Source organism: Fukomys damarensis, unplaced genomic scaffold (assembly GCF_012274545.1).
Source record: "Fukomys damarensis isolate Sample0158 unplaced genomic scaffold, DMR_v1.0_HiC HiC_scaffold_2, whole genome shotgun sequence".
Lineage (NCBI taxonomy): Eukaryota > Metazoa > Chordata > Mammalia > Rodentia > Bathyergidae > Fukomys > Fukomys damarensis.
The window spans coordinates 9,876,284-9,887,893 of record NW_022900914.1 but is presented as its reverse complement, the minus strand read 5'-3'; the positions used below and the strand labels follow the sequence as shown (position 1 = coordinate 9,887,893).

The 11,610-nt window shown below is 38.8% G+C and overlaps 2 protein-coding genes across 3 annotated transcripts in view; one reads left to right on the top strand and one right to left on the bottom strand.

Annotated features, from left to right (window-relative positions):
- The window catches only part of Trmt61b (tRNA methyltransferase 61B), a 17,714-nt gene extending 10,028 nt beyond the window's left edge, over positions 1–7,686 (top strand). Inside the window, exons 4-8 of the mRNA XM_010604699.3 lie at positions 3,950–4,041; positions 4,766–4,989; positions 6,399–6,476; positions 6,567–6,648; positions 7,034–7,686. Coding sequence (XP_010603001.1) covers positions 3,950–4,041; positions 4,766–4,989; positions 6,399–6,476; positions 6,567–6,610 — 438 coding nt within the window. The 3' untranslated portion in view covers positions 6,611–6,648; positions 7,034–7,686. The remainder of the gene's footprint in view (positions 1–3,949; positions 4,042–4,765; positions 4,990–6,398; positions 6,477–6,566; positions 6,649–7,033) is intronic.
- The window catches only part of Spdya (speedy/RINGO cell cycle regulator family member A), a 41,439-nt gene continuing 36,676 nt past the window's right edge, over positions 6,848–11,610 (bottom strand). The window contains exon 8 of one of the 2 annotated variants that reach the window (XM_010604697.2): positions 6,848–6,939. In XM_010604697.2, coding sequence (XP_010602999.1) covers positions 6,848–6,939 — 92 coding nt within the window. The remainder of the gene's footprint in view (positions 6,940–11,610) is intronic. The other variant, XM_010604698.2, reaches the window with a different exon arrangement.

Here is an 11,610-nt window from a genome sequence, read left to right as displayed (position 1 = left end):
ATAGGTTTTATGTAGCCCTGGCTGGCCTCAACATGCAGTGATTATCCTGCCTCAGTCTCCCAAATGCTGGGATTACAAGCATGCACCACCACTCCCAGCTGAATGTTAGGAAGAGACATTAGTCATTTCTGCTTGATGAATAGAAACACAACAAAAGAGTTTTAATGATATTGCTGAAGCACTGTAAGAAACCTGCAGAAGGATTCCTTATCTTTAGATTTATTCATTGAGTCTTTCAATAATAGTACCAGAGGGATACTCATGGGAGGACGTAGGGGTTTCAGCTGCCAGGAAGAGTTAGTTATTATTAGGGCCAAAGAATTATAGTTGATGCTCACATAAATCCTAATATAGAACTATCAAGAAAAGATTAGACTGGGCCGGGGATTTAGCTCAGTGGCACCACACCTGCCTTGCAAGTGTGAGGTCCTGAGTTCAATCACCGGTACTGCAAAAAAAAAAAGAAACCAAACAAAAAACAGGTTGAATTCTGAAAAATTATCAGTTGAGGACTGGGGATGTAGCTCAGTGGTGCAGCGCCTGCCTGGTAAGGCAAGGCCTGAGTTCAATTGCTGGTACCAGAAAAAGAAGAAAATTGTGAATTGATAAAAGTACTGTTTAAAGGTAAGTGATTGATTAAAAGTCAGAGGGTTCATATTAAACATACATTTCATGTTCCCACCACTCAGGTTCTTTTCCTAATGATGGATTATCACTCACTGCCTTGGATTGTATATTCCTTTCATAGCTGCCTTCTCACCTCCTAGGTCTTCCTTCTTTTCATCCATTTCTCTCATCTCTAGAGTAATCTTCCTAAAATATGGTTGCAGTACTGTCACTCTCCTGGTGAAAAAACAATCAGCCTCCCCCCCACATCCCCGCCCTTTCGAGCTAGGGTCTCACTTTGTAGTTCAGAGCTCAGGCTGGCTTTGAACTCACTGCATATCCTGCGCTGGCTCAAATGGCTGGTAATCTTCCTGCCTCAGCCTCTTAACTGCTGCATTACAGGCCTGTGCCGCCATGCCCCGCTTTAGGAGCTTTTCATTTAAAGACAGTGTTCTTGAGAATGTGATCTTAACCTTCCTTTCTAACTCCAGTCCTTTGTGTAACCTGCTTATGCTTCCTCCCAACCAAAGTGATGGTAAACAAATAGAAAAGATGTTAAAGCATAAGTACAATGTGACTGTCAGAAGAGGAATGGACACAGTGGAATACTAACAGTAAATTACTATATTATATCAGTAAGTCTCAAAGACCGTGGTGCTTCGTGAAAACAGCATTAGAAAATACTCTGTGTGAAATGACCGCATATGTAAAATTCCAGCCAGGCGTGGTGACACAAGCCTATAATCCCAGCACTCGGGAGGCTGAGGCAGGGGGATCACCACAAGTTTAAGGTTAGCCTGGCCTCCCCTGCATAGTGAGTTCTAGGCCATAGTGAGTCCTGAACCTACATAGCCAGACTTGTCTCAAAAATTTTTGTTTTCCAAATGAGAACACTTTTTTTGCAGCTACATACATACGTAGTAAAAGTATGAAATTATTTGGGAATGTCCTATCTTCAGGGTGATGATTTTGTTTGTTTGTTTGTTTGTTTTTTGAGACAGGGTCTCACTGTGTAGTTGAGACTGACCTGGGACTCACTATGTAGCCCAGGCTGGTCTCAAACTCACAGTGATCCTCCTGCCTCAGCCTCCCGAGTGCTGGGGTTATAGGTCTGTGCCACCACACCTGGCTGGAATTTTATATATGTGGTCATTTCATACATATTATTTTATAATAGTTTAAAATAGTTTCAGAGTCCATTAAACCTGGTCCACTGCTAGGCTTCTTTATATAGATAGTCAGTTTAATTTGACCTCAAAAATTTGTTTTGTTTTGTTTTTTGGTACTGGGGATGGAACTCAGGCCCTTGATCTTGTGAGGAAGGTGGCAGAACCACTGAGCTAAATCCCTGGCCCTCAGAAACCTATGTTAAAATAGAAAAATAATAGTACCTGTTTCACAAGGGTACTTGAGGAGTAAATAATTCATGTAGAGGGCATAAAACAGTACCTGGTACAAACCATGCATTAGATATTAGATATGACTTTCATTATGATTACCCTCCTTTTGCCTTTTCTGTACCTATTTAAATTTACTCTCTCTTGGAAGTTTAGATACAAGCCTTTACCTGGAAGATTCCTTCATCATCTAACTGGAGGGTTATCACCTTCTTTTGAGTTATTAAACTACCGTGTTTCTAGATTTGCTATACATTTTGTGTGTATATCTGTGTGTATTACTGAACTGTATCCCCAGCCTTTTAAAAAATTTGTTATTTTGAGGTAAGGTCTCTAAATCACTTAGTTGCCCAGGCTGTCCTGCCTCAGCCTCCTAGCATGCTAGCATTATAGGATGTGCCACCATGCCAACCTTTGATAGACACCTAGAGCTTGCTATGGCTAGAGCTTGCTATGGGCCTTGTACACTACCAAAACAAAACTGAGTTACACACTCAGGAAACGTCACATGTGAAGTAGGACAGTCATGTACACACCCATGGAGGCTGGGTTGGGTGCGAATGAGAAGAAGCTGCAGATACAGTTATGAGAGGCCAGGCAATGAAGAATATCGAATGTGTGTCAAGCTGAGCTCATGGACACTATTTTTTAGGTAATGGGAAACTATTGATGAAATTTTAAATAGAATAGAATGCCCAGATTCTTGTTTGAGAATAATTATGGTAGAAAACTGGAGGCTGGGAGTCTATGCCAAAAGCTGTTGTAATACAACAAGATATAATGAGGTTAGCACTCAGGAGGCTGAGGCAGGAAGGTTGCTTGTGAGTTCAAGACCAGCCTGAACTGCATGGTGAGGCCCTGTCTCCAAAAAAAAAAAAAAGATAATGAGGTCGTGACCTATGATAGTGGTAGTAAAACTGAGAAACTGAAGAGGTAGATTTGTGGGATTTCAATTCAAACAGAAGCCTCAAAAACTTCAGATTAAAAAAAATTCAGGGGACAGAAAGTGAGGACTCCAGCGTTCTGGTTTGAGTGACTACATGAATAATGCTCTTAGCTGAAAATTGAGCATTGAAGGACTAGCGGGTTTCTTGGCTCTGCCCTCAAATATGTCCCCCTTCTCACCGCACCACTGTTTGCTCCTTTCCTTTTCATGGTCTTCAGGAGGTAGAGTTTAAAATAAGTCACTGCTGAGTGTACATGGTAAAGATGGAAACATGTTTACAGTATTTTACTAGGCACAAAAAGTAAGAAATCGAATCATATCAATTTTTAAAGCTGGAGTAAAACTGAAGCCCGAGTGTCCATTTTTCTTTGCCACCCACCCTGCATCCCTCCTGTTTAGACCGCGGCTCTTGCCATTTCCCTGCTTTTGTTTCCACTGCAGTGACTGCGGCCTTTTCAGGCTCCCCGAGTAGCCCACAGCCGCAGAGCATTTGGATTTACTATTTTCTCTGCCTGCCACATACTTGTTCCCTAAATTTCCATCCTGTAAACTTAATAATTTTCTTAGGACCCCTTCATGATAAACCTATATAGGAAATGACACGTCCTTATCTTGTCACCGTTTCTCTGATTCTGCTGTGTAATGATAGTTAAACAGTGCTTCTTGTCACTTATTACTCTGTCCTCTATATTTATATACTGACTGGGTTTTTATCGCTCCATGGATGAGACCATCTGTCCCAAGGAAACAGAATGTAAGCTCCTGTAGCTTTACCACTTGGTGAGATGCTTGACATGTAGAAAGTTTGATAAATATTTACTTCATTTTCTATTTTGACGTGGCATCGTGCCCTGCTAATTGTGCTATTTTTTACAAAATATGAAATACCCTAAACTGGATAATTGCTCTCCGAAAGTATGTCAGTTCATCGCAATAAGGAAAGGAAATGTATGCTTTCTTTAAACAGAATAGACTGATCCAGTTCTCTTCCTCCCCACAGGTAGCTTTGGATATGTTAAATCCTCAAGTTGCACTGCCCACTTTCTACCCACGTCTTAAACAGGGTGGTGTATGTGTTGTGTATCTAGCAAAGTAAGTAATGCCACTGTTTTTCTCTGTAACTGATTGATTTAGAGACAGGGTCTCCCTATGTGGGTCATGTTGGCCATGAACTCACTGTGTAGCCCAGGCTGGCCTCAAACTTGCAGCAGGTTTCCTGCCTTAGCCCGAGTACTGGGATTACAGGAATGCACCACCAAGCCTGGTTGTAATGCAATTTTGAAATATACTTTTATTTTGCCTGCATAACAGCTAAAGTATTTATTTTGTAACTAAGGTTTGTGTGTCATGTTGTAAAACTTATAATGCGGCCAGATGATGTGGTGTATGTCTGTAATCCCAGTGCTCAGGAGGCTGAGGCAGGAGGATTGCTGTGAGTTTGAGGCCAGCCTGGGCTACATAGTGAGACCCCGTCTCAAAACAATAAAACTGTCATAATGCATGTCATTTGCAGAATATGTTCCTGCTTAAATCATCCTTCACATCTATAGTAACATAACATGCATATTGCCTCTAACTGGAAGAAAAGTATTAGGAGTGAGATGTGAGCAGTAACATTAAATTATGGTTTCTGTATTTTTTATGTAGCATATGAAATTACTGGTTATATGCCCTGAACTGCATGTTCACCCACAGTAACCTGACTTAACAGTGGCATTTAAATTTGGGCATTAGCATTTAAAATGAAGTATGAATTATTCTGAACTTAAAAGTTATTTTTGTGGAAATGTAAAGTGCATTTTTGCTTTTCTGAAAGCATCACACAGGTTGTTGAGCTTTTAGATGGAATTCGCACCTCTGAACTTGCTCTGTCATGTGAAAAGATAAGTGAGGTCATTGTCAGAGACTGGTTGGTTTGCTGTGCAAAACCCAAAAATGGAATTTTACCTCAAAAAGTAGAACCTAAAATCAACACAGATCTACAGTTACATCCTGAAAAGGAAACTGAAGATGAAGGTGAGGTGTTTCAAGATTATCATGGTGAGCTTCAATTTTATTTAATGCATGTGTCTGTGTTAAATGGGGAGGGGAATCCTGAGTGCATTGACCAATAGGAAATAAAAGTATTCCTTAGATATTATTTTCCTATAAAAATTAAAATGCAGTATTTAGTTGAATTAAGATGTATAAGCGATAAAATAATGAATTTCTCTACTTTTTATGTAAAACTCCTGGCATCTTTGAAGAATTGAGCTTGTATAACATTCATATTTTGCTTGTTAACATGAGGTTGGTTTGTGAAAAAATTTGAATATACTAAAACAGCATTGATTTACTGGTTTAGCGGTACTAGGGATTGGACCACAGAGGTACATCCTCATGTCCTCAGCACCCCCACCTTTTTTTTTTGACACCGGAGATTGAACTTGGGACCTTGCACTTGTGAGGTAGGCGGGCAGCCCTTTTTGTTTTAAGACAGTGTCTGCGTTACCTAGGTTGGGCCCAAATTTGCAATCCTCCTGCATTAGGTGCTCAGTGCTGGGTTTACAGGCATCGCCACCACACTTGCCTCTACCAAAAATTACTTATTTTGCAGTACTGGGGATCAAAACTCAGGACCTTGTGTTTTCGAGGCAGGCGCAGTGCTGCTGAGCTAAATCTCCAGCCCTATGTTTTTATTTTTTAAAGACAAGGTCTCACTATGTAGTTCAGGCTGGCCTGAGCTCCAGCAGGCCTCCTGTCTCAGCTGGATTACAGGTGTGTTCTACCATACCTGGTAAGGATGCTTAAATATAGATCAGTTATTATTACTAAAGGGTCCCGATCTTCTAAGAGTACTATGTGCAAACAAGCTCCTAACCTGGCAGCGCGCATTTGTAACCCAGCCCTCAGGAGGCTGAGAAGGAGGAAAGCTGCAAATCTGAGGCAGCCTGGGCTACACAGTCCAAGGCCAGCCAGAATTACAGTAGTGAGACCCTGTCTCAAAAAAAGCTTAGACATAAAACACCAACTTCTAAGATGCTGCTGAAATCTTTACAGAACTAAGTGTAGGTCCTTATTGTATGTGTAGATTAAGGTCTTCAGGTATCCACTGATTTATGATACGGACTTACCCATTTGGTTATAAAGCCTCTGTAAGCTTATTATGTAATCATTGACAAATTATTTCTGTACAGTAGCCGGCAGAGTAGCCCAAAACAAATGCTTAAAAAAGTCAGAGCTGTGTGTGGTGGTACACAGCTGTAATCTCACTATTCTGGATGTTGACCCTGGAAAAGCACTGTGAGTTTAAGGCCAGCTTGGACCACATAGTGAGTTCGAGGCCAGTCTGAAGACCTTGTCTCAAAAAAACAAAAGTCACAGTGAAGGGACAGTAATTTTCAGCAGTTTTTGTGAGCAAATTATGAAATATTTGATGTAGCTTATATCTGTATTTTGTCCTACAACAGAAGTATCACAATCTGATTTCCCATATGGATCCTTTCCCTATATTGCAAGACCTGTCCACTGGCAAATTGGTCACACAGGTGAGTAATGTTTTTCAATACGTATGAAGTTGTTTTGTCTTTTAATTGGTGCAATTTAATGACATTACTTTTTTTCTTCTTTTAAATTAGCTTTCCTTATCAAGTTGAGGAAGGTCAAACCACAATTTAACTGAGTATCTCAGATGACCACAATGGATTTGAAGACAAAAAAGTATCAGATGAAAACTTTATATTGCTAATTACTATTTTCATAGGTTGATTTTTTTTAGCTATTACTCTGTATAACTTGTACATAGAAGTTTGAAAAATAACAAAATCTAAAGAAAATTGCTTAAGTGTCCCATTTTGACACTTGTCTTGCATTTTGTATTTCGTAGCTAATGATTCCAAGTTGCTTTAATTGAACCATCCTATTCTTCACTTCCTGTAAACCACTCCAACGATTTGTCTTTCTTCATGAAATTAGTTTTCTTTTCTCTGCTTGCTTGATGGTCATTGGCTACTGAAATAAAATAGGCATTTTAAGATAAATTTTAAATACATATTTGTATCTGTATATCTTAAATACATATTTCTCTTTTTTTTTTTTGTACCAGGGATCGAACTCGGGCCCTTGTGCTTGTGAGGCAGGCAGTGGAACCACTGAGCCAAATCCCCAGCTTAAATACGTATTTCAATGGTGTGTGCATATTTTTAAAATAATAAATCTGGGCTATAGTAAAATTGGTAAAACTGAGGATATAATCACTTTTTAAAAATATATTTTTTTAAAATAATAGCTTTTAGAAAATATTCTGATTATTGAACCCAAGGCCCCAAGTGTTGTGCATGCCAAGTACATGAGCTATGTATTCCAGCATTGACAGCTCTAAACTCTCTTATTCCTCTCAAAATCTTTGTAACCAATTTGAAAGAACATCAGTCATTACAGTATATATAAGTAAACTGTAGAAATGTAGTTAGGCATGAATTCATTGGAAATAGGGCTCATTATCATTTGTATCCGGTATTTTGCATTTACTGTATACCACACATTGTTTAAAGAACTTTATGAAAACCTTTGCTTAGTAGGTGTAGAAGCAGTGGGCTACAGCTGTGACTCAGTCACGCCTCCCGTATGTGGTGGATTCTGACACTGCAGGTCCTAGGAAGATATCACCCACCTGGACACCTCAGTGTGGAAGAAGTTTTTGGATTCATTTTTCTTTCACTTTTTTTTGTTTTGTTCTGTTCTTTAATTGGATTTTTTTCACTTTTCTTACTCATCCTTTTGTTTTTTAAATTTTACTGTCTTTCATTTTTCCTCTCCTTTCCATTTTTATTAGTTAATATTTATGAATTTTTAGCCTTTTAGTTTATATTTTTGCTGATTTCTGTTTTCAGTGGTGGCATAGTTGTTGCTTTTACTTGATATGGCAATATCTGAATTTTTTTGTGTGGGTGGTACCGGGGATCGAACTCAGGACCTTGCATTTTCAAGGCAGAAGCAGTACCTCTGAGCTAAATCCCCAGCCCTGTCAATATTTGACTTGTAGATGATATGATCCTATACTTAGAAGACCCTAAAGACCTCACCAAGAGACATTTAGAACTGATAAATGAATTCATCAAAATGACTATATAAATCAGCATAGCTTTTTGTATACCAATAACAGAGTTGCTGAGAAAAAATCAGGAAAACAATTCCATTTACAATAGCTTAAAAAAAAAATGCAAAATCCCTAGGAATGAATCTAACCAGGGAGGTGAAAGCCCTCTGCAATGTAAATTTCATGACACTGAAGAAAGTAACTGAAGAAGACACTAGAAGATGCGAAACGGGCCAGGGATTTAGCTCAGTGGTGCTGTGCCTGACTTGCAAGTGCAAGGTCCTGAGTTGATCTCCAGTACCAAAAAAAAAAAAAAAAAGATGCAAAGATCTTCCATGTTCATAAATCAGTAGAATCCATTGTTAAAATGGCCGTGTTACCAAAAGTGATCTACAGATTCATTGCAATCCTCATCAAAATACCAGTGACATTCTTCACAGAACTAGAAAAACATTCTAAAATTTATATGGAAACTGTCTGTTACTTTTTGGTCACTGAGACATAATACCTGACACCTACAAGTGAAAGGAGGAGAGATTTATTTTTGGCTCACAGTTTGTAGAGGTTTCTGTGGCTCCAAGGTGGGCTGGCATGGCAGGTAGGAAGCAGAGCAGAAAGGAAAGGAGGAGGGATATATACCCTTCCAGTTCACACCCACAGTGACACATCGGGCTTCACCACCCAATATCACACCCAGCTATAAACCCATCCCCATGATCCAGTCACCTCCCCAAAGCCCACCTATGAGTACATGCAACTTTCCAGGACAGCTAGCTATAAACTATAACACGTAACAGAAAAGGCCCAGACCAGAATAGCCAAAGCAATCTTACAATCTTAAGCAAAAAGCAGAGTTGGAGGCATCAAAACACCTGATTTTAAATTACACTACAAAGCCATAGAAACAAACAGCATCGTACTGACACACACACACACACACACACACACACACAAGATCAATGACAGAAAAGAGAGGGTAGAAACAAACTCAAGCAAATACAGCCATTTGGCTCTGGACAAAAGAACCCCCCCCCCAAAAAAAAAATACACTGGAAAAAAGACAACATCTTCAACAAATGGTGCTGGGAAAACTGGGTATCCACTGGTGGAAGATTAAAAGTAGATCCCTTCCTCTCATCAGGTAAAAAAGCCAATTCAAAATAGATTAAAGATCTAGGTTCAAGACCTGAAATTTTGAAACTGCTACAATAAAACGGTAAACAGCCACAGGAATAGGTGAAACCTTTCTGAATAGTACAGATAACAGAAATAATAGCATGAATCAATAAATGGGACTACAGCAAATTAAAGAGTTTCTGCCCAGCAATGTAAACAACTAACAATGAAGAGATGGCCTACAGAAGGGGAGAAAATCTGCCTGTTACCCTTCTGATCGAGGATTAATATCTAAAATACATAACAATACCTATAGCACCACAAAATCCAATAGTCTATCAATAAATGGGCAAATTCATTTTTCAAGGAAGTACAAATGACCAAGTATATGAAGAAATGAGGTGGAGGGGAAGGGAAAAATAGAATTGAGATGTGTTATGTACATGTACCAATTCCCCACAATGAATGTAATCACTACTACAAACATACTAATGAAAAATTCTTTAAAAATAAGTGTTCAACATCTTTAGTCATTAGAGAAATGCAAATCAAAATTAACAGTTGAAATTCCATCTCATTATAGTCAGATTGGCCATCATCAAGAATACAAAAAATAAGCTAGGCATGGTAGTGCACATCCGTAATCCCAGCATGCAGGTAGCTGGTAAGTTCTGAAAGGATGCAGGGAAAAACAAACCCTCTATTGAAAGGTAGGTAAATTAGTACAGGCTCTATGGAAATCGGTATGGAGGTTCCTCAGCTAAAAGAGATACTATTTGATGCAGCTGTACCATTCCTTGTTATATGCCAAAAGACTAAAAATCAGCATACTAGAAGGATGTTGGCATACCCATGTGCATTGTGGTATAATTTGCAATAGCCAAGATGTGGAACCAGGCTAGGTGCCTATAAACAGATGAATGAAGAAAATGGGGTATATGTTCACAATGGGGTATTAGCCATAAAGAATGAAATTTTGTCATTTTCAAGAAAATTGGTTCTGGAAATTGCTATGTTGAGTGAAATAAGCCAGGCTCAGAAACACAAATATCACATGTTCTCCCTAATATGTGGATCTAAAAAATATGAAACAAAAGTAGAAGGGAGACAACTATTAGAGAAGAGGAAGGAATCGGAGGGAGGGTAAATGGAGGTGTAAGGGTAGGTAATGGGATGGTATGATCAAAATATATGCATTGAAACCCCACAAATGAACCTGGAGGAAGGTTGGGGCAAGAGGAGCAAAGAGGGCAATGATTAAAGTATGTATAAGTGCATATACAAAAGAACTGTGATGTCTAAAAAGTCAAATTAGCAGTTGACTGAATGACAACTGAAAACAGGCAAAAGGAACATTCTAAATAATGGAAGTATTTTCTATCAATGTAGGTGATAGTGATGTTTTTACAGATCTCAAATCTCATAAATCTGTGCTCAATATTTACATACTTTACTGGATATGAAGTACTATTACCACATAAAACTTAGTGAAATACCTAAATGTGCTTATAGACTTTTAATGTAATTGCTACTTCATAACTTTTTATTTACCTTTGTAGCAACAAAAAGTTTTAAATGCTCCTCTGTATACATTAATTATCCATAACATTGCATGTATAGATTATGTGTAATTTTAATGTTTTTGCTAAATTATCCTATGAATATATTGGAACTTAAAGTATGTTTGTTGGTTGTAATTATAAATGTGGGGTATCTAATATTGTACTGTTTTTGAGACAGTGTGTTATGGCTTGTGTCTAGATGTCTTCCCAAAGCCTCGTGCAGTCATAGGTGGTGCTTTTCAGAGGAGACTGAATCTAGAGTGCATGATGCTGGGATTAAGACAGTGATGCTGGGATTAAAGGTGTGTGATTACTAAATTAGTCCATGGATTGGTCTGGCATAGTTCTGGGTTTGGATATGGGAAGGCCCACCCTGGGTTTAAGTGCTACCTGTCCTAAGGGTATGTAGCCTGGATAGAATATAAGAAAAGAGGGCTGATGCTGTCACTTGCTGCTTTTACTGCCTTCTGCCTGCCATGAACTGTTTCTCCTCTGCAATGCTCCTCTGCCATGCCACCCTACCTTGAAGCCAGCTGGTTATGGACTGAAACCTCTACCAACTGTGAGCTACAATAAATCTTTCCTCCTTTTAACTTTGGGTGTCAGGTATTTTGTCTCAGCAACAAGAAAAGTAACAAAGTCTTGTTATATAGTTTAGGCTGGCCTTGCACTCACTATGTAGCCATCTGGCCTTGAACTCATGGCAGTTTTCCTGCCTCAGCCTCCCAAGTGCTGGGATTACAGGCATGCACTATCATACCTAAATTCATTTTATTTTTCCAGTAAATGTATTTTTAAAAAGTATCTCTTTTCCAACAAGCTGATTTCAGAAGTTGTCTGAAGAGGCAAATGAACTAGAACAGAAAAACCCCTAAAAAGGCAAAAAAAAAAAAAAAAAAAAAAAAT